This window comes from Myotis myotis, unplaced genomic scaffold, assembly GCF_014108235.1.
Source record: "Myotis myotis isolate mMyoMyo1 unplaced genomic scaffold, mMyoMyo1.p scaffold_m19_p_15, whole genome shotgun sequence".
In the NCBI taxonomy this organism is placed as follows: Eukaryota; Metazoa; Chordata; class Mammalia; order Chiroptera; family Vespertilionidae; genus Myotis; species Myotis myotis.
Window position 1 is genome coordinate 38,535,733 of NW_023416319.1, and position 23,403 is coordinate 38,559,135.

Genomic DNA, 23,403 nt, shown 5'->3' on the forward strand with positions numbered 1-23,403 from the left:
TTTCCTTCCTTAAAAAACAAAGACAAAGAATCCTCTAGTCTGTGTATTACTTCTGCCTTAATTATTTTAGAGATTACCTTGCTCTGTTCTAAGGCTATAAATTCAATTGCTTAGTGAACACGTTTCTTGCTTAACTATTAAAAAAAAAAATCACCAAAACCCTGAAGGCAATTCTCTTTAGATGACAAGGAGATGGTTATGTGATGTGAAATGTGGTTTATCTAGATTTAAATGTTTAAAAGAGAAAGCACATGCCTGCTCTTGCTTGATTAAAAAGAAACGCATTCTTTTTTGGGGGGATAACTTTTCTAAGTTGTTTTTATTTTCAGGTTTCAATGTAATTAGGCTACTGAGCGGATCAGCTGTAGCACTGGTGATAGCCCCCACTGTCTTACTGACAATGCTTTCTTCTGCCGAACGAGGATGCCCTAAGGGCTGTAGGTGTGAAGGCAAAATGGTATATTGTGAATCTCAGAAATTACAGGAGATACCCTCAAGTATATCTGCTGGCTGCTTAGGTTTGTCCCTTCGCTATAACAGCCTTCAAAAACTTAAGTACAATCAGTTTAAAGGGCTCAACCAGCTCACCTGGCTGTACCTTGACCATAACCATATCAGCAATATTGATGAGAATGCTTTCAATGGAATACGCAGACTCAAAGAGTTGATTCTGAGTTCCAACAGGATCTCCTATTTTCTCAACAATACCTTCAGACCGGTGACCAATTTACGGAACTTGGACCTGTCCTATAATCAGCTGCATTCTCTGGGATCCGAGCAGTTTCGGGGCTTGAGGAAGCTGCTGAGTTTACATTTGAGGTCGAACTCCCTGAGAACCATCCCTGTGAGAATATTCCAGGACTGCCGCAACCTGGAACTTTTGGACCTGGGATATAACCGGATCCGGAGTTTAGCCAGGAATGTCTTTGCTGGCATGATCAGACTCAAAGAACTTCACCTGGAGCACAATCAATTTTCCAAGCTCAACCTGGCCCTTTTCCCAAGGTTGGTGAGCCTTCAGAACCTGTACTTGCAGTGGAATAAAATCAGTGTCATAGGACAGACCATGTCCTGGACCTGGAGCTCATTACAAAGGCTTGATTTATCAGGCAACGAGATCGAAGCTTTTAGTGGACCCAGTGTCTTCCAGTGTGTCCCGAATCTGCAGCGCCTCAACCTGGATTCCAACAAGCTCACATTTATTGGTCAGGAGATTTTGGATTCTTGGATATCCCTCAATGACATCAGTCTTGCCGGGAATATCTGGGAATGCAGCAGAAATATCTGCTCCCTGGTGAACTGGCTGAAAAGTTTTAAAGGCCTGAGGGAGAACACCATCATCTGCGCCAGCCCCAAAGAGCTGCAGGGAGTCAATGTGATCGATGCCGTCAAGAACTACAGCATCTGTGGCAAAAGTACCACGGAGAGATTCGATCTGGCCAGGGCGCTCCCCAAGCCCACGTTCAAACCCAAGCTCCCCAGGCCGAAGCACGAGAGCAAGCCCCCTCCGCCCCCCACGGTGGGGGCCACGGAGCCCAGCCCAGAGACCGATGCTGACACGGAGCACATCTCTTTCCATAAAATCATCGCAGGGAGCGTGGCCCTGTTCCTGTCCGTGCTCGTCATCCTGCTGGTGATCTACGTGTCCTGGAAGCGGTACCCAGCCAGCATGAAGCAGCTGCAGCAGCATTCCCTTATGCGAAGGCACAGGAAGAAGAAAAGACAGTCCCTCAAGCAGATGAATCCCAGCACCCAGGAGTTTTATGTAGATTACAAGCCCACCAACACCGAGACCAGCGAGATGCTGCTGAATGGGACGGGACCCTGCACCTATAACAAATCGGGCTCCAGGGAGTGTGAGGTATGAACCCTTGCGATAAAAGCGCTCGTAAAAGCTGGGCAATAAGTGGTGCTTCACTGAACTCCGGTGACTATAAAGGGAACGTGGTGCCCCCTCCCATTCCCTCTCCCTCTGCTGGCAAGGTCCTCCCCTGTCCGCTTGAGTACATTCATCACACTGGTCATTTTCCTCTCCTGCATAAGGCACCCATTGAAACTTAAATACCACGATCAATGTGCAGCTTGAACTGTGGTTTAACATAATGCCTATTGTGTCAGGCCCTTTATTGATTCCATCCATGTCACACTGTTTTCAGATAAAACTTCCTTTTTACAATTAATCCCCCACATCTGCTGTTATTCTGCTAGACCCAGATGCACAGTTCTGGGAGGTGTGCAGTTTGTTGGCAAATCCAGGGAGAAGGGGATGACCCCAGGTACTTGGATTCCAGGAGGATGTCCAAGGACAGGAACGTTTAGAGCCCAAGCCTTGAAACAATGCCTGGCTCCAAAAGAAAACCGCAGGGAGCTATCAAAGGATGGTGCTGGGTAAAAGCAGCACCACCAGCCGGTTTCAGAGGCGTCTGGATGGTGCCCAGGCAAGTCTAGGGGAAGTGGTGAAGGGTTAAAATGCTGCGGGGAGACAAGCGCAAAATGTGAGGAGATGGTACACATACAAAGTTTCCCACCTGAGAGCTTGTCGCTGAAAGCCACCCCTGTGACATCAGACCAGAGGCTTCCCTGTCCTTTTCTTCTAGCCTCTCCATTTCCAAAATAAGCCCCTTCACTAACTAGCCAGGAAGCAAATGTGAGGAGGCAGATTTCCCCACCGCTCCTCACATCAGGGACTTTCAGAGACCAGGCTTGCACATGGGAAGGCAGCTTGCTCTAGGCATGTGGTTGGGAGCTTCCCAGAATTTCTCATTTCAGCTCTTCTGGGGACCCTAAAGAGGGGGGAGGGGGAGTGGAATCATTAGCGTTCTCTGTTCTCTGTTTGGGCTTTGTCAGGCTGTCCTGTTGTGTTCCATTATGTGTCCTGCACACACGAGTCCCCTAACGACTGACACTTCATTCAGATGTGTAAAGAGAACACATTCCAAGACATGCTTTCCACCAAGAGCCTCAGTCAAAAGGATGCTTTTGGTAACACCTCACTGAATGTACCAAGTAAATCTTAGAGGGAGAAGACCAACCCTATGGCACTCGGCTTTGCTTTTCTATTGCTGATGTTACGGTGTCCCTACGCTCATCTGTATTGTCAACGCATCCATCAGTATGATTCTGTACCAGCCCTGTTGGCACTGTGAAAGCTGCATGTGTGGTTTTATGTCGTAGGTGAAAGTTTATTGACTGCAGCTCAAATATCATAGCTTCTGGATTTAAGTAACTTTGACCACAGTTCATTAAGATTTGAGAAAAAATGTCTTTAGCCTGTATCCTCTTTCATCCTCCAAAATGAACAATTCAATTACAGTAGTAAAAATCAGGAATTGCAACGTTAAGTCTGTTTCATTTCATTTGGCTTGCCAAACCATGTCCCTGTTCTTTCAAAACAGAATCGCTGCAGCAAAAAAAAAAAAAAAAAAAAAAAAAGCAAAAGTGAATGGCTAATTTTACCAGCATTTTTATATAGTCTGGGGGCTTTTCATTTGCTGACAGACAAAAATCTAGGCAAGTCACCATGAAATATAATTGCAAGGAAGCCGGTTTACAAAAATCACACTTTTATAAGCAATAAAGAAAAAGGAACATTTAAAGTGGACTTTGGTTTTAATTAAATTTGAAAATAGATGGCAGTTCAGAAAAGCATCATAGCTACAGTATATTTACCCATGAAGAACTGTTGACTATACATTTATTAATGGCAAATTGTCACAGAGTCCCAATGGATTAATAATGCAGACACTTCCTTACAGTACTATGAACTGGATGACTGAGCCTACTGTGATGTTTTTCACTGAAGTTGTAAGTTTACATTTTTCATAAAATGTCAGTAAATACATATTCCATCTAAAAAAGAAATTTTCTTTGGTCAGACTCATTTTTATCTGTACTAAAGATGACTGTTGATTAAATGCAGTGTTAAAGTGAAAAAGCTCATTTCTATTCTTTGACTTGACCTTCTGCCTCATTTGTCATGGATACCAAATAAATTTAAGCAAGACATATTTATACTTATATTTTTGAATTCTTGCAAATTCTCAATGCTCTGGTACGACTAGTATATACAAAATACATGTGCTGTATTGGAAAGTGTTCCTGAAATTCAAAGCTACTTGGTGGGTAAGATGGAATGAATGACCAGCATTTTAAGGGCTAGTCATTTTTTTTAATGTGTAACTTTAATTCTTTATGAATTTAATAATGAATAAGAACCACAATAAAATCCCTTCGAGAGTAAAACTCATTTTGATTCAGAACATGAAATTACAATTTTTTTTAAAAAAGATCTCCCCTTTTGGGGAATGAAGCTTCTCTAGTTCTTCATCTCTTCTGAGCTCAAATATTTAATTCTTATCAGTAAGACAATAACTTGTTCACCACCACAAATTTAGCAAAGCCACCTGGAGAATGTTCTCCTCCTCAAAAGTTGTTGCCCTCCCCAACCCCAGGGCACTTTCTGGACTTCAGATCATAAATCTGTTTTCTTGACTTTTTCAAACTCATTGCATATTTGAGAGATGTCATTGATATTCCATTTTCTAGTGCAAATTTCCTCAAAGATGACAGCAGTTCAATAAACAGCCTAACCTGTTGAACTGCACAGCAGAGACACATGGAGGCAGATGGGTTCAGTCAGTGCTTTGAATGCTTTGTCAGAGAGAGGATGCAATTTAGCCTCTGAACTGCATGGGTTTGGCCCCCATTTTTATAGCCCCAGTACCCACAGTGCTACCGCAGCATGAAGTTAATAGTCCCAGTGTCACGGTCTTCTGAGAAGTACTTATGCAAGATATATTCCTTTTAAATTAGTTTACATTTTCCAAGGATGTTGACATTACATCTTTTCAAAGAATTGAAACCATTTTTTTCCTTGATTTAGTGAATCAACTACCTAAGAGCAGACAACAGGCAATAAACTGCATTTCTGTGGAGCAAGAGTGACCTCCAGTGGCGGCTTAGACTAACCACAGCTATTCACACATTTTATACAGTTTTTAAGTCCTGAATGCTTACAGAAACGTGGTTGACGACATATAGCTTTTGATCTGTGAATCATATTGGAATTTATTTAGTTCATCTCCCTGGGAAATTGAGTTATAGTGCTTTTCTAAGTTATTTTTTGCATAGTGACTTATTTAGTAATGCCCAAACAGAGGCCATAGAACTGGTACTGAGGACTCGAAATAAGTGCCCAAAGATGATGAACAAGTTGTAATGTAATAAGAACAAATAAGAATTATTTTAAAGCATTCATATTCATCTATGTTGGCCACATATATATTTTTTCATTAACTGGGTTAACGTTTCCCATCAGCAGGATGCTGAAATACGATGTAATTGAGGTTGGGGAAAATAAACTTCAGTATTAACATTGAAAAAAATCAGCATCAGCTATTCACTAGTCAGTAATGGAATGTCTGACTATCACATGAGGAAGGCCTCCCCTTCCGGCTGCAGGACTCTCCAGTTTGTCAATCATGCCAGTGACCTGTGCTTTGCCCCACAGCTCTCTCCCCCCTTCCTCCCTCCCCACTGCAGCCAGCTGAACACGGGTTCCATTAGGCTCTCTGACAATGATGTTACAATCCAAGAGGTGATGATTCATGGATAATGAAATTATGCTCTCCTTCTGGGGAAGGATAATGCAGAGTCAGAGTCATAGATTTGGCAGGGGTTTGGGGGGATGCTGTAGGTGCATGAAATATCTCCTCTTCCCTTCACGTTTACCAAGAAGAGAACTTAAGCAGTTGATTTAAACTGTGAATTAGACTAGCAGAAAAAACAAGCATTAGGCCATGAAGCCTAACAAACACAAAATGAGTTCCGCATATGACACATGAGAATTGAACCATGAGGAATGAAAAATTCAGAAACTGTGTAGCTTCTTGTATTTCCTTTTCCCCTGGATCTGTAGCAGAGCCATTGTGTTCTCTTAGCTAACTGCATTAAAAATCAGAGGCAGCTGGGAGATACTATGAGCATGAAAAGTAATGTTGGTAAATTTGAATTATAAATATTGTGAAAGAAATAGAATTAATGAAAGCTAAGTAGCTTGAAAAAATGAATAAAAAAAACACAGGTGAAAATGATAGTTTCTCTAATCTACAATCTAATAGCCTACAGTATTGGACCCAAATTTTGCTTAGTCTCCAAACTCATTGGTGATACTTGCATACTGGAGTAGAATACAGTAGAAATTCTATAGAGAAATCAACATAAAATAGCTCTTTATTTGAGGAAAGTACAGCCATTTGTGGTAGAGTACAGGTCGTGGGTTCAAGATTTTCTGACACTTGCTAATCAAGTGATCTCAGGCAAATTATTAGCTTTTCTAAACTTGAACTTCCCTATCTTTAAAAATGGGCATATGTTACATGACTTCACATGGTAATTGGGAGAAGGGAATAAGAGAAGTACTTTGTAAACTACTTATTCTTTTCAAAGAGTGCTTCGTGAGATATTGAGCTGTGTTTGTCAGTGTTCTATGTTTGGTCTGGGTTACAAAGACATAACTAACCTCTGTATTACACAAGCCCAAATCCACTTTACATTAATGGCAGTGAGTCTAGATCTTAATTTGTGTTTGACCTTTAGTTTCCATAAAAACACCGTTTCTTCCATTCCATGTTATCTAAGTCTAGGAGTTTATCAATAATGATCACAATGTACAATAAACATAAATAAAGACACCAACCCTAGAACACTGAATCGAAAGATTATCAAAGTGCATGAAATTTTAACTGTTTCCCAAATCAGGTCATTACCGCAAGGCCTTTGAATCAACATAGGTTACTTATCCATCCCTTTTCCAATACCACTATTTTGAGCCCTCGTTGACTTTATAAATTCAACATTTATGGCAAGATGACATTGTTATTGAGCAAAAAGGTATTAATCACATGACATCTACTCTGCTGTTTCATTTTTTTCCCAGTGAAAAAGTATCCAAAATCTTCCACTAGTATCGAAATTACTATAGACTTCATTTTTAGTTATTGTCATTAAAGATCACTGGATTTAAAAAAGTAGCATAAGAATACAAAGGCTCTTTATGAGTAACCACCAATTCAGTTATACAAAATTAAATACTTAAGAGTCTTCGTGGGCCTTTCAAGAAAAAATTTACCAATGTAATCACAGATCTGTCTTCACTGGATGTAGCTAGTTTTAACAAGTATGATATAACAGGTGTAATTCCAAAATTCTCATAATTTAAGTTGACAGACTGTTCCTGTTTGTCTCTGAAATTTCTGGAGAACAGAGATAATAGTGGTTTTTCATTTGGAAAAAGCATTTGAGAATTTTATGCTGCTTTACCTTCATGGGATTATTGGTGCATGTTCTTGAGTTGGGTAAGAATTCCAGGAACACAGGGAGAATAAAAATGAAAAAGCAAGCAGAGGTAACCAATTTTACAATGTACTTTCTAGTAACAGAATATCTATATACAATAATTCATTTTATTGGAAAAAGAAGCTTCTATCTTACTCTATTCTGCACATATTATAATGAAAACTCATAATTCTCTCTCTCTTTGTTAATCTTCACCCAAGGACATTTTTTTCCATTGATTTTTTTAGAGAGAATGGAAGGGAGGGAGGAAGGGGGAGAAAGAGAAAAACATCCATGTGAGAAAGACACATCTATTGGTTGTCTCCCTCATGTGCCCCAATAGGGGCTGGGAAGCAAACTTGAGACCCTTTGGGGCCAATGCTCTAACCACTGAGCATTGCCAGCCAGGGCTGGCAAGTCATAATTTTCTTGACAATTCTCTATATTTTATTTTTATTTTCCAAGGACTCACACCTCACCCCCCATGAATTTTCTTTATTCCTTTCTTCCACTCTTAAATTATTGCTCTCTACTTCCTATACAACAAAAAAATAATATCTTCCCTCAAATAAATCAACACAACTTGGTCATCTCACTCAAAGAACAGCCTATCTCCAATGGAAAAAAAAATAGAACTTCAATGAAATTTAAGTCTTCCTGACAATCTCCCCTTTCCTCTATAGCTGACACACTACCTCTTTAGTGTCTACTTATTTTCAATGGAGGAAGAAGAAATATATTTGAATTACACGATGGTAAAATATTAAAGCCCACTATTTCCTTTTAAATTAACTGACTCCTAGAAAACTGAATTTAGGACTTCCTGTATGGGAGTGCCCAACTACATTTCACAAGTAAGAAATACTCAGACCAGTCATCAGAATTTTTGGGAATAAAATGCAAATATCTTTGTCTTACATATAAAATGACAAGGCAAATTCTATACTTAGCAAAGGCAATTTCTATTAAAGCTTAATTGTAATAATTACCATCTATCCAGGGTGTAAAATACATTTTGCCAGTAAAGAGCAAAGGACTTCAATGAAATATAAATCCTTGTTCATCACTCTTGGGGCTCTAACTTATTAATGAAGAGGGGCGAAAAGAAAATGTCCTCCAACAGTGAGGCTGTACTATTCAGTGGTGTTCATGGCTTCCATGGCGGGCTATACCTTCTGAAAAAAAGAAACATGTTCAACACCCTTTTGATGCAATCCACCAGAATCCCACAGGAATACTTAAAGGAGACTTGTAGAAGATATTATGTGGAGGCTAAAGTAGTCGAGTGGCTTTAAGCCTGTGATCAGATTACAACAGTAAGAAGTCTAAGTTTAAAAATGAACTTAGCACGTTAGGATCAGTATTGGCTTGTGCTCATTGATTTGGGGATAAATTTTGCATTCTTTTCACTAAATTTTAAAGTGAAAAGGTGTCAATAGTTGGGGTACTGCCATTTATCCTATGAAAAGTTAGGTAACATCACTGAATGATGGTTAAAATGGAATAACATGTTACATAGGCTTGTCACTGATACTTAAAAAATCCATATCCTTTCTATAAGGTGATATATTTTTATTACACATTTGTGTGTGTGTGTGTGTGTGTGTGTGTGTGTGTGTGTATTTTTGTGTAATTGAGTTAGTATTATTTGCAAGGAATATCTACATAGTTTTTTAAAATATAAAAACACAATCCTTATATTGACTCTGTTTTCATCCATTAATCTTATACCTTGCCCCTTCTTAAAGGACTGCCCTATAAAATAATTTATACTCTACCCACACAAGACTTTTCAAGCCAAATTATACATCTCTAGTTCCCATTAAAAATGATTTCCAATAATTTATCATTAGCATATCCCTCTGCTAGGTAAATTCTAACCTTCCAGTAGAGTATTTTTCTCAACCTGTGGCACCCACTCCAGGACTAAGAGGCAGCATGCACTTAGCCCTATGGACTTTTACAGGGAGGACTGAGTAGTACATGTAAAAATCTACATATATTTTTATGGGCTTCACTTTGGTTGTTTTTATGGTCTAACACACAGAGCTGTGTGGGGCCTTTTCCATTGACTTTTTAGAGAGAGCGGAAGGGAGGGAGGAGTGGGGAGAGAAAGAGAAAAACATCCATGTGAGAGAGACACATCGATTGGTTGTCTCCCTCATGCGCCCCAATCTTAAAGCAAAAGCATTAAGCTAGCTGTAAATTCAAAAAAAAAAAAAAGGACAAGGTAGATTTTTTAAAAACAGAGTCCGAGGCTCACATCATCTATTTATTAATCTACCAATGATCCTAAACGATGAGCATGCTGTATTTCACTTTCTGACTTACCCTCCAAGTTTACCGTCATATTAAGTTCACATTCCTTCCATTTTCCATTGCTAACAGAGAGGTTTCTTGTGCTCGCTTTTTGGTTGTTTGCTGTGTGTTGTTTTCTGCCTGCAGATATTCTCCCTGTTGTTAGAATGTATCCCTTTCCCTGCTTTTCTAGAATCCCCACGTTTGATCCTGTCAGAAGGTCATAGGGAAATTCGTCAGTTTTATGGTTGAGGCGATCAGACAGACAGACTGGGTGTGTCCCTAGGCTGCAATCTAGACAAGTCTGGGATATCTGCCTTCTGTCTCCCCAGCCTCCCAGTGCCATGCCTTTTCTCTGGGTTCCTTTCTTTTTACCAGATATCTAGACTAGTATTATTGTCCCTCGCAAGAGCACTCACATTTAAATAACAGATCTTTAACTAAAGGTGCGAAAGTCACATACTAAGAGCAAGCATACCGAGCAGGGTTGGGTAAAGTGCTTCTGGGGGCAAATGGCATTGCAAGCACTTGTTAACATAAAGACATTCAAACCTGTCAAGAATTTTTGTGAGTTTATTTGAGACAAACTGTCGACATATGCTGGGAAGCAGAACCTCAATGGATTGAGATAATGCTCCTGAGAATGGCGGGTTACATCTGTATTTATACATCAAAATCAAAGGAGGGGACACAGGTGGGTTACATGAAATCCATTGGTGATAGACCAGAGAGGTGGGAGAAAGCAAAGCGGGGTGGGGGTGTGGGGTGGTGGTGATAGGTACATACTTAGGTGGGTGGGAACCATTAACATGATAATGAAGGAATTTGTGGTATCTGTCCCGGCGCCCAGCACATTAGGTTGTGCCCCAAGGGGTCCAGAGAAAGGGAAGTTACAAGTTTCCCAGACATTTCAAGGGTATGTTATTATAGATGCAAAAAGACAGATAGGCTCAGTTAAGGTAAAGGTTGACCTTGTCAGTGAAGATACCGGCCTAGGATGTAACTACCCACCATAGCTGCTTTTAGTTTAACTTCAGACCGTCCTTTGTGGTTATTTTAGGTCTCTGAGTTTGTAAGACCGCCACGCAGGCCTTTCTTGAACTTGTGAGGTTAGCATGTGGCCCCTTTCATCCACGCACTTATGAAATCATCCTATATAGATGCCCCTGGATTTTTCTCAAAGATAAATTTGGGCCTTTCCAAAGGAACCTATGCAAGGCCTATAATCCAGGTTTCATTCAGTAAACTATAGTTTGAGAAGGATCTTCAGTGAATTTCATATGCACAGGCTTTCTTTTTAGTTTTTCTCAATAGAGAGACAATATTGTATAAAAGGAAAGTTGGGTTAGAAATCCAGGAAGAACCAGCTTGGTTTCTGGCTCTGGGACTTAATAACTAAAAACTCCCGAGTCTTAGCTTCTTCATCACAATAAAGAATAAAACAATATAATCGTCACAGAACCAGGAATCAGCATTTCTTGAACATTTTATGTACTTTGCTTTGGACAAATTAGATGTATTATTATTTAATATTCCCATAGATCCCATAATGATTAAATGAGATGACATAGATAAAATCACTTCGTACAAAGCTTGGCACATAATAGTAACTTTCCTTTTCCCTTTATTAGCTCTAACTGCTAACAATTTCAGTACCCCATTTTGCTTTAATAGTATCCCACTATTTATTTTTATATGGAATAGTAAACAGATATCTGACTTTCAAGAAATAGAATCTAAACTGCCATAAACTCAGGGGCATCTGGGCGCGTGGCTAATACTGAACAGTAATGTGAAATATAAAAGCAGTGTCCCAACGGAGCGCTCCCCAGGAAGCCCAGCTGCATCCCACACCACTTCCCATGCCCTAGCACTGGCCCGGGCTTGAAGTAGCATGTGCTTCTCCACTTGCGTGCTTTGGTCAATCATTTTCCTTTGTGATGAAATGAATGTCCTCCCTTCCAAGTCCTCTTGGCAACCTCTCAGGCTTTCTAGAATAGATCCACCTCAAATTCCACTCATTCTAGAAGGCTTCTTAATCTTGCCCTTCGCCGCTTTCCGTATTTTGTACCTCTATTGGAGGCAACACCACAAGCTGCCCTGTGTTAGAGGCACTAATGTGTATACAGACCCTTTTTGAGGAAATGGACCATTTCACTTCTTTCTTCTTCCCGTGAAAATTATACAGCATTTTATTCATGGCTGTACAATTTAGATTTATTCAATTCAGATTGAATTGATATCGGTTGAATTGACTTACTGGTGATATTATAAGGTTACTGGTGTATTATAAGATAATTGTCAACCTCATATTTATGTATATAGTCTACATATACATTTTTGTTTTTATTTCATATATACTTTTCACATATTCTGTCTTCTCAGTTATCATTTAACTGGTTTCAGTTTAAACTGTTGCTATGTCATGAATAACCTACCAATGACTTTCCTTTGATAATTACCAAAGGTATTACCATTTTAGGGGGTATGTTAAAGTGACTAAGAGCTAAAAAGAATGTGAATCAAAGAAAGAATATTTAATTCTAAGTATGAATACATCTTGATTTTAGTGGAGGCTCAGTAAACTTTTGTTATAAAAACCATATATTCATGACTTCTCTGTCCACTGCCTCTTGGAAAAGGTCCTTCTCTCTTTAGCTGGGATGTCTCCTTATCTCATCCCCAGTCCCACAAGGCTTCTGCGTTAGACACATACCCAGGCCTCCCCTCTCTTACCAAACACACAAAGGGACTGCTACCCTACACTCTCAGAGAGATGAGGTCAGAGGCCTTTGTCTTCTGATCTTATACACATTTTCAAAGCAACTGTTCGACTGGAGGCTTCAAACATCAAATACTCAGAAGTTGACAACTGTCAATGCTCATCTTTGTTGTTGTTGTTAATGCTCATCTTTATTACCTCCCGAACACGGCTTACACAGGAGGCTCAACTGACCATACAGAATTGAAGCCTGTGCCCTTTGATGAGTGTCTCTCCCTTCCTCACTTCTGTTTACCCTCTTCCTCTTTTTCACTGAATTTCTTTCTTCTCTCTCATCTCCACTTAGGACTTCTTTCAGTTTTTTTCCTTTATCCAACTTTTGCTTCTAAGTCAATTTTCACTACTTGAATATGCATTTTCTGGCTTGGTTAAAAGGTAAATACTAATGTTTTTTTATGTCTTAGAAAAGTGCTAATTAAAATGACAGTCTAATAATTTAATTTAAAAGAGTAAAAAAATCTATTTGTATTCAACAGCTTTGTTTAGTTTTATAAAGAACTGTAATTTTGTAATTTCAGATCTAGAAATAACATCCTCCCTGGTATAGTGTAAGTCTCATTTTTTAATCACCATTTCTAAGGCAGGGCAGATTTGTAGAACATCTAAATATTCCTCTTTGTGTGAGGCTCCGGGCCTTGTTAAATTTTGTCATCTATGGAGTAGATTCATTTTTTGGATTTATATAATAAGAGAACTGAAAGAAAACCTTTATTTAGTCATAAAAACTCATAGCTACAAGGATTTTTTGAGAAACTTGTAATCATTTTCTTAGCTTCAATTTGAAATTCTAAGCTAATTTAATTAACTTTTTAACAATATTGCCAAGAACAGCATTCCTTGTCCCTCTCTTTGTTAACCATTCCAGGGTCTCATGAACAGTGTATCATTTTTTCACCTCTAACTTATAACTCCCTTGCTTAATATATATTCAGTGGTTATTTAAATTTTAAGAAGAATTTCTTTAATTTTTTACTAAAGAGGAAGAACTCAGAAGTGGTTGGGTTTTATTATCATTTTCAATTTTCAGTACTAGAATCTGCTTAGTCTAGTCTAGCTCAGGTCTAGGGCCCTGGGTTCCATGACATACTTTGAAAAGATAAAAAAAAAACACTGTTCTGAAATTAGCACTAATATACTTTAGATTCAAGAAATTCTGCATAGAGTGGCAGCTGAATGAAAAGAACCCAGCGCTTAACTCACCTATAACCAATCATATAGGTAAGAATTCCCAGAAGGACCTATTCAGTAATTTTCAATGCCAGGCTCACAAATTATATGTCCAGACGTCAAATTTGCATACAAATCATTGAGCCCCAACTATCTGCTCATATTCAACTCAGTTTTAACGTCCAGCACTGTGTTGTGCAGAAATAATCAATGGTTAAATTATTCCCATTTTGTAGGCTCAGCTCACAGTAGCCCACTGATTAGGGGGTGGGCGTGTGCGTGTGTGTGTGTGTGTGTGTGTGTGTGTGTGTGTATTGTTGTTGTTGATGTTGTTATTTTTTTCTGATCTTCAGTTTGTATTTCAACTCTACCCAAGTGCAGATGCCATCTCTGGTAATATGACAAAACAGATTTAGGTTTATAAATGTTTCTGTGTGTGCCAAGCACAGCATGAATCCTGCAGTAACTGTCTGGTGGCCCCGGGGGTTGTAAAAAGGCAACCGAGTCTGCTAGAGAATCATTTTAGAGTTTATGAAGCCTTCTCCACCTGTAATTTAAGAAAAAAAGAAAAAGCCCAACACTCTTAAAGAGCATGGGGGAAAGGCAGTTTAAGAAATAGAAGTCCTCTGTTTCCCCGGGAGGCACTTCACCAGGCAGACAGCCACCCCACAGTAGAGGGACCGCATTTCCTCAGCTGATTCGGTTCATTAACATGCACGGTTACAACAGGCTCGCTCAGAGCCCAGAGCCCGCAGCTGAATGGCCGGGGTCTCCATTTCCCTCCAGTGTCACCCTGAACGTGAAGCGGCAAGCATACTGCCCAAACACAATTTGACTCGCTAAAATCCAGCACTATAAACATGCAATGCATTTCTCGGGCACATTTTAAAGGACGTATTATCAAGATTTATGGCAGAAGGATGGAAATCATTTGCAGCGAGGCAGCACCAGGGGAATATTCTAGGTTCCTCTCAGGATAGTTTTAAAGTAAAATTTACAAATAAATCTTAGGGGTAGAGTCCCCTTTCAATGCAGAAATCTTCAACTCTTTCCTTTCAAATACATGGAATTTGAATCTGACAAACAGCCCGTATGGTGCCAGAATTTATGAGTGATAGGAAAAGCCACAAAAGCTATTTGTCACATAAACTGCAGAGCTCAATATCAGTCTGCAGGGCTCATTTGCAGAACTCAGAAGGAGCCTGGGAGGAGGGGATCCTAACAGCTGCAGCCTTGACCGCACTGCCCGTGCCAGCCAGAATTCAAGCCGCGTGAGCTGAGTGTGGCTGAAAGAGAGGGTGGCCAAATGAAATAAAAGGAGAAGAAGAAGAAGAGGTTCTTATTTCTAAGTTTGTATTTAATGCGAGCACAGATGAATACCTGCAAAACCAGTGTAAGATAGATGAGGCCTGAAGATATTCAAATTAAATCTTCCTGAAAGACTAATTTCCTGGTATAGGGGAGAGGTTACAGACTTTGAATCAGTTACACCAAGAGCATACCTTAGCATCAGTTTCCTCATCTGTAAAATGGAACAGTGCTTCACATCTCAGGGCAATTTTGAGGATACACTGAGGTAACACTTATTTGTGGGCATGGCAGGCGCCCAATAAAAGTGATTCCCCTCTCTCTTACTAGGTGTTCTCAAAATGCTACAAGTTGATATGAATGACAAAGTGCAAGTTCCCACATTTACCATTTAAATTACCAGGTTTGCAATCTATGAAAAATAATTATATATCCCTGGAGCTTAATCAATCCATCATGAAATCAGACCCAGAAAGGGCTTACCATAAATTTGGAAACCTTCTGTTAATATCTGTTAATGGAATTTCTATATTAAGTATTGTTATGTAATAATTTTGCTTAGCACCACAAAAAATTCTAAGCTTAGTGTTATCTTCTAACAATTCAGTATAATTGCCTTTTCATAAATATTACTCAAAGCATTGAGTCCATCATCTTTCACATCTCTCTTTAAAATGTTGCTGTAATGTCTGACCAGGCCCACCCTTCATTTTTCTCCCAAAACACATACCACATCCTTCCACACTCAATGCTGAAGGGAATATGCTATTACTACTGTAGTGAGCCAACTGGTCTATGTAAATTAGCACCTAATTCATTTCTAGTAGGAAAAACTTTAGGCATTTGGCAGTAATAAAATATTAATATTCATATTTTCAAAAATTACAATTGAGTCTATGAAATGATGACTGAGTTCTCTAAAGCAATTTACCCAAAGAGCTACAATACAGGAATTCTAGTGGACATTTATTGAGCACGTACTATGTAGAGGCATACAAATGGATTTTTGTTTTCCTCAAGGCAAACAAAACATAACAGAGGACAAAGGATTTTTGAAATTTGGAGTTATATCACCAGGAAAGCCAGTGAATTATTTGACTGGTTTGGAAAGTCACTTCTTTCTAAAGAAAGCATTGGATTATCCCTTTCAAGAGAAAAATTTGATACTTGCCCTTCACTGAGACATGATAATAACTAGTTCTTTTTAAAGACAGTAAAAAAATAAAAAATAAAGACAGTGAAAAGAGGAGAGAAGAAAAGAGCTATAAGAGTTTCTAAATGGCACAAGATCTGTGAAGTGGTAAATACTAACACAAACCTCATAGAGTTGTTATGTGGATTCATTAGTTAATTAGTTAACGACTTCGAAGTGCTAAGTCTTATTAGATTTATTTTTACACTTTAACACATGTGAGAGAGAAATGACTGAAATTAGACACTAACTATACATTCTAACATTTTGGATCTTTCCATGATATGCTTTCAAGACAGTCTTTCCTACTCTGATTTCTTTTTCTCAGAGGACTCCTGAAAAGCCGATCGAGACACTGATCCCAGGCCCTTATTTTCCAGTATTAGCACTGGTTTCCAGTTGACACTAAGCACAGAATTGAAAAACCCTCAGAGTCAGGTCTTTTGTGTAATAATATATGGCATTATTTGATAATAAAAGCATCAAGTATTAAACATGACATTTAAATGTAGTTTTGTATCTCTGTACAGCAGGAGAGAAAAAACACTGTTGCATAAATCTGAGAGAAAGCGGACAAGGGAAGGATTCGAAATCCAATGATAACTGCCTTGCCTTTAGGAAATAGTGACTGATTTCTCTCCTACATGCTGCGAAGTTGAGAAAAGATGGCAGAGGCATAACTAGGTTAGCGATAGTCTAATATGTGGGAGCCATTTCTATAGCTTAAACAACAACTTTTTGTTGACATATGTTAAACAGAGAAAAGTGCAGGTACCACCTACAGCTCAATGAGTTATGGGCATACTTGTATTCTCTGCACCCAGATCAAGAAACAGAAGATCCCCAGCACCCCAAAAGGTTCCTCTGAGTCTTCCAATTACTAGCCCTGTCTCCAGGATTAACCACTCCTGTGACCTCTAACAGCATGGAGTAGCTTTATCTGTCTTGATACTTTATATAAATAGTATAAAGTTTATACCCTCTTTGGGGCCTTGTTTCTTTCTGGCTAGACATTATCTTTCACTAGAGGCCTGGTGCACAGATTCATGCACTGGTGGGGTCCATCAGCCTGGCCTACGGGGATGTTGGGCTCTCAAACATCCCCCAAGGGGTCCCAAATTATGAGAGGGCAGTTCTTGGTGACGCACCCCAGAATCAGGCTCCCTCCTCTCTGGTTCCGGGTGTGTCACCAGAGAGCTGCAGCTGCCAAGTCATGGCAGCTAGGCAGCTCCTGTGTTGAGTGTCTGCCCCCTGGTGGTCAGCTCACATCATAGCTACCGGTCGAATGGTCAAATCGTCGCTTAAGCTTTTATATATATACTAGAGGCCCGGTGCACAAAAATTTGTGCACTCAGGTGGGTCCCTCAGCCAGGCCTGTGCCCTCTTGCAGTCTGGGGCCGCTCAGGGGCCCCTTCCCCTGGCTGCTGGCACCAGTTTTCCTCCGGCGCCTGGAACCCAGGCCTTCACTCTTCGCCAGGAGGGGCTGTTGCGGTGGGCTTCACTCTTTGCTCACCACTCAGGCCCCAGAGGCGGAGCCAGCGTGGCAGGCTTAGCGCTTAGCTCTTCACTCACCGCTCGGGCCCCGGGGGCGGAGCCGGCCCGGCAGGCGAGGGGCTTAGCTCTTCGCTTGCCACTCGGGCCCCAGGGCCGGGGCGGGCGCAGCTAGCTTCGCTCGCCACACCGGCCTTCGCTCACTGCTCCTGCCCGGGGCCAGCAGGCTTCGCTCCATCGCTTGGTGCCTACATATGCAAATTAGCCGCCATATTTGTTGGTGGTTAATTTGCATATCACGCTGATTAGCCAATGTGAAGCGTAGCGAAGGTACAGTCAATTACCATGTTTGTCTATTATTAGATTAGATAGATGAGTCATCCATAGTCTTGAGCATATCTAATCTCAGTCCCTCCACCTCGCCCCATCCCATAATTAATCCTTTTCTCATTCAAAGAATGGCCATGGACCCCTGTCCTGGGATTTCTTTGGTGAACTTCCTATCTCATAAACTCCATAACATGGGAGACTCGGGAATTGCTAGTGAACAATTTTCTCCACTCATTTCATTTTTTGTACCAGTAAATATATGCAACCTTAATTTAATTTGCACTTTTAAAATCTGGCCACAGACAGAGCCAGCTCTCAGGCGCACTGGAAGGCAATCTTCTTGTTCAGTAGCCCTTGTTTTCACCCCCAATCCCCTACCTCAGCCAAACTCCACTGTAAAGCCTCAGTGCCTGGTCCTCAGCCCCTAGAAAGCCTGCCCTACTCCAACAGCTGTATAAAAAAACAGCTGGGCAAACTACTTCACATCAAGGTGTTAATGCCTAAATCATTAGCTCACCAAGGTAGGGCCCCAGGACAGTGCTGTAACAAAGAGGTCCAATTACTCTCTGATTGCTCCCTGATGGCTCTCTTGTACAGAGACATTTATTGACTTGCACTATGAGGTTCCTTTATAGAACTCTAAGAAACAGATCTGTGGCACTCAATGCTGTTTTTACTATTAAAATGCTATTAAAATTTTTTCCCTACATCACACAGTAGTCTTTTCTAAATAATTTTAAAATATGTTGTTTTACATATAATTGATCCTGCTCTCTTGCCACCCCACTCCCCTACTCTCCCCTCTCTCCTGCTAAAAATATCAAAAGCATTAAAGAAAAACACTTCTAACAAGTGTTCAGGACTTTATAATTTGTATTCAATCTACCTTCCTCACCCTTGGTTTCATCTGCTTCTCTTCGTTTTCTGTTCAAATGTCTAATTTTTAAAAGTATCCTGATGAATTTAGAAATGATGCATATTAAATCAATAAAATATACTATCCCCTCACTGTCATTAGGCTAGGCTGGCCAACGGAGGAATATATGTTTTAGACAGAGGGCTCTTCTGCCAATTTTCAAATTACACTCCATTGGTTGGCTTTGGTTCAAGAGATTGGGGGAGTTGATATTTGAAGGACTGAACTACACTTACACAACATAGGATTTAGTAAAGCTTTGCTGAATGCATTGACTGAATTCAGATATTTTCCCAAAAGTGAAGTGGACAAAATGAGAAAAATATATATTTAGGAACAATCTAGATCAGGAACAGGATAAAATAAATGTACCTATGAGAAAACATGGAGTTGTGTTTTCAAGAGAGTGGAACTATTACTATATTTCTGATGTGATATTTTGCACCTACTAGTCCATTCTTATTTTCAAGGCTCTCAATTAAAGTTCTACTTGGGAAGATTTGATTAATGCATTATTTATCTAAGAGTCATTGATTTATGGAGCTTAACCATAAGATTCAGCACAGCTCATTTTCTTTCTAATATTTATGTCTACAGGAAGAATACCACAATGACATGGGGTGTTCTATCCTTGACTAGTAATCCATATAAGCAATCATCCAAACTGACAATATTGAAAATATTAAATGATAACAATCTGTTATATTCCCTTCATTGCCAGGATTCTTCTATTGAAAATAACTGAAAAAAATCCCAGAAACTCAGTGATAATTCATAAATCATATATACCACAAAACAGTCTAATATGTATTCCAATGAAATGCTCTCTGAAATGTGGAGATGTCAAATGTGGCTCTCTTCATTGGTCCCTGTATTATTTTTTAGATAAAAGCAATAATTCCACCTCAAATAAATTAAAAACTATGGCTTGTTTGTTTGCTGTTCGGGTTATTTGCTTATGAGACTCTGGCAAAAGCAAATACAAACACACAGACAAACAAAAAACCACGCTTATTATCAGAGATTGTGTGAGATAAATGAAAAGTTTAAATCTGAATTTATGGTATTCCTAAGGTGGTCAGTGGGGTCATGGCATAACAGAATACATTCATATTGAAATGTGGGCTTCGGGGTGCAGGCTTTTCTTCCCGTGGGTTCTTGTCCTCATGAAGTTTGAAGAATAAACTCACGGTCAAGAAGGCTTCTTTAATAAGAAATGTAGAAGTTTATTGGAAGCAGATACAGACTCTATCTGGGCAAGGGTGTTCCCAAAGGGGACCCCACAGGGAGGACCCCCACAATGGCAAAAGCCTGCGCGCTCTCTCTCTCTCTCTCTCTCTCTCTCTCTCAAAATAAAAAATCCTGCCTCGTGTCCCTTTGTCTCCATTTTATATATGCTGTAGTTCTTTGTTTGAATCTGACCTTTTCTTATTGGGCCTTTTCCTTAATTAGGGACCCCATTTTTCCTCATCGGTTATTCTGCACCATAGAATTAGACTCAAAGCTCAGAGCCCATGTGGTGTCCCCCTTCACCTCTCCCCCTTACCTTGCTGGCTGGAGTTGTCTTTGATCTCCTGGCTGCTCAGGCCAGAGATATCTCTGTCCTTGGCTTACGGCTGTTTTAATTGCTCAGGCCAGAAATGTTTCCATCTGCTTGGACCACCCCCCCTCTTCCTGTGGTATTTCTCTATCCTGTGTATAAATAATACAAGTATTTTGGCGTCTTGAAGTCTCCATCTATACAGTCCTCTCCCATGGACCCTCCTTATCTCTAAGACTCCCCAAACCTGCCTGTTTTGTCCATAGAATTCATTTCAATATTTATATAATTTTTATTTAGTCAAATATATTTTGCCAACTTTATTGAGAAACTATCACACATGGAAATATTATAGTAAACATTCCTTTAAAAATCACTAAATCCAACATAAAAATTAGGATCTAATAGGTTAAAATTTTCCTCTCAGCAGTGATTATAGAATTAAACATGATTGGAGTACCACTGTGTATATTTCAAATGCTCATAATGTACAAAAATTAACATCTATTAGTTTATGCTTGGCAAAGACCAGCAGACTTGCCGGACTCTGGCAGCCACCAACTTCACAAGACCTGTGTTCCCAATGCACACGTAAAAGGATCTCTCTCCCAAATGCTTTGTGACTCCAACAATGTGTGCAGAGAGAAACGGCTACTGAAACTATGAAATGGAAACGCTTTTTACTAGATTTCCGAGTGTTCAGAATCATGGGCCCCAAAGCCAGACATGGCATGGAGAACCTGTCACTTCAGAGCTCTGAAACTTCTAACATCTCCCCAAGACTGGACTCAAACCTAGTCTTTCAGTTTCTCTTGTGCGATTACCCTTCCACCACTGCTCCAACAAAACCAAAACTTACCCCTCTTTGAATATCTGCCTCAGGGCCCGTCTCTAATTTGCTCACCTGATTGATTCTTCTACCTGAATCATTCCTTTGTGCCAAATTCATCTTATATTTTATTTTCTTAAATATATTTTTATTGATTTCAGAGAGGAAGGGAGAGGGAGAGGAGAGAGAGACATCAATGATGAAAGAGAATCATTGATCAGTTGCCTCCTGCACGCCCCCTACTGAGGGTTGAGCCTGCAACCCAGACATGTGCCCTGAGCTGGAATCAAACTGTGACCTCCTGGTTCATAGGTTGTTTCAACAAGGAGGTCACAGTTTGAGCCATGCTGGCTGGGTTCATTTTATATTTTATGACCAAACTCAACTCTTTCATGAACTATAGTCTAATTATGACAGCTAAAAGGTTTTTCTTTCTCCCTCAACTTCAACTGTACATTATTATGATTACTATTACTGTTATTAATACTTTTACATCTGTAGTATTATCATTTTTTAACTTGTGCTATATTTAGTTAAGTCCATATATTATCTTTCTTTCAGGGAAATTTTACAGGTAAGAAAATTTTGCACATTTTTTTTTTTGTATCCCAAACATGCTTGAGGCAAGATTTGAGATATAGTATATGCTTAGTAAATGTCCGTTAAATAAATTAATGTGTGAATAAATTAATGTCATTTGTAAAAGTCATGCTGAAACTCTAGTATGCTAAATAAGTGATTCTCATTCCCTTACCCTTCCCAAAAATATTCATACGAGGTTTGGAATACAGTTCGTATCATAAGACATTACATTTCATGTATTTCATCTATTTTCAACAAATATTTACCATTTACAGTTATCTGAATGGCCCCACATGGAAAAAGCATTGAAAATATAAAAGCATCATAGGAATTATAAAGTCATTTCTAAATTGTAAGTGCCATTGCCATGTGCAAAAACATGTATTGAGCCACAACCACTTTAATCTTTACCAAACAGTCCTGAGTTTGTGTAGAGGGCACCTGTAAAGGGCTCCAAATGATGGGCACAGAAAGAGCGTTCAGGAGTTTTGGATAGTGCAGGAAGTGGGCTATTACCCACTTTACAGGTAAAGAAACTGAAGTGCAATCACACGGAGCTAGAATCTGAATCCTGATCTAATTTGGCACCTCTCTTACAGTCTCTGAGTAATACTAGGAATCTCTTGTCTGAATGGTAACTTCCCCTTAAATAGGAAAGATGCTCATTTAAATAGAGGACATGTCATTTTGCTCTGCTACAAAATATAGACCACAAGCCATGATCAGCTTTCCCCCTAACATTTTCTTTCAAAAACAAAAACACAAAACTCTCCTCTTTTGAATGCCTTACTATGAAGCTCTAAATTAAATACTTTTCTTAACATATTTAATTCTTACAACAACCTCGTGATATAAGCACGATTTACTCATATTCTAGGTAGGAAAACTAAAACATAGAAACTCTAATATGCTCATGATCATAGAACTAGTGAGAACAGCAAATGGAGTGTGTATTCAAGCCTTTCTTATTCCTGAATCCAAGTTCTTGACCGCTCTACTTTACTGCCTTTTCTTACTTTTTATAATCCTTCATTTTTTTTCTTTCAGAAAATTAGATTATTAATTTAGAATATTTACCTTAGCATGGGAAATCTTTCACACTACAGTGGAAGCATCTAGAGGACAGAAAATGGTGTGTGTGTGTGTGGGGGGGGGGGGGGTGTTGCGGGGGGTGATAAAGAGAGAGGCTCATCTCACCTGGCCTCACTAAGCTGTTTACATTTTTCACAGAGCCCATCTCCAAGCTGAGCTCTAAAATGACAGTGAATCTTGATCTTTAATAGACAGAAGACCCTGTAGCGGGGCCATTTAGGTCAACAGAACATACATCAGGGAAGCAGCCAGTGCCCTTAACAAATTGGCTTGCTTGTCTCACCCCAGATCCATGACTTTCAGAAGCTACACTTAATATGGGAAACAAGTCAATATTTTGCAGCATGCTGAGTCCTTTTCCTCCCCCCAATATTTTCCAGCATAAGACAGGTGCAGAAATCATTTCGATCACCACTGGAAGGGGGTACAGCAGCTGTCACACAGCCACACGGCACCAGAGGACAAAGCTTCTCAGAGGCACACAAGCGTTCTGTGGGTTTGAAAAGGGACACATGACACTTTTGTACTCAAGCTAAGAGAT

At 39.7% G+C, this 23,403-nt stretch overlaps 2 protein-coding genes across 2 annotated transcripts in view; one reads left to right on the forward strand and one right to left on the reverse strand.

Annotated features, from left to right (window-relative positions):
* Positions 1–23,403, reverse strand: part of CTNNA3 (catenin alpha 3) — a 1,292,302-nt gene that overhangs the window by 757,751 nt on the left and 511,148 nt on the right. The window lies entirely within an intron of this gene.
* Positions 1–23,403, forward strand: part of LRRTM3 (leucine rich repeat transmembrane neuronal 3) — a 158,434-nt gene that overhangs the window by 328 nt on the left and 134,703 nt on the right. Inside the window, exon 2 of the mRNA XM_036336866.1 lies at positions 330–1,861. Within this exon, the coding sequence (XP_036192759.1) occupies positions 330–1,861 (1,532 nt within the window). The remainder of the gene's footprint in view (positions 1–329; positions 1,862–23,403) is intronic.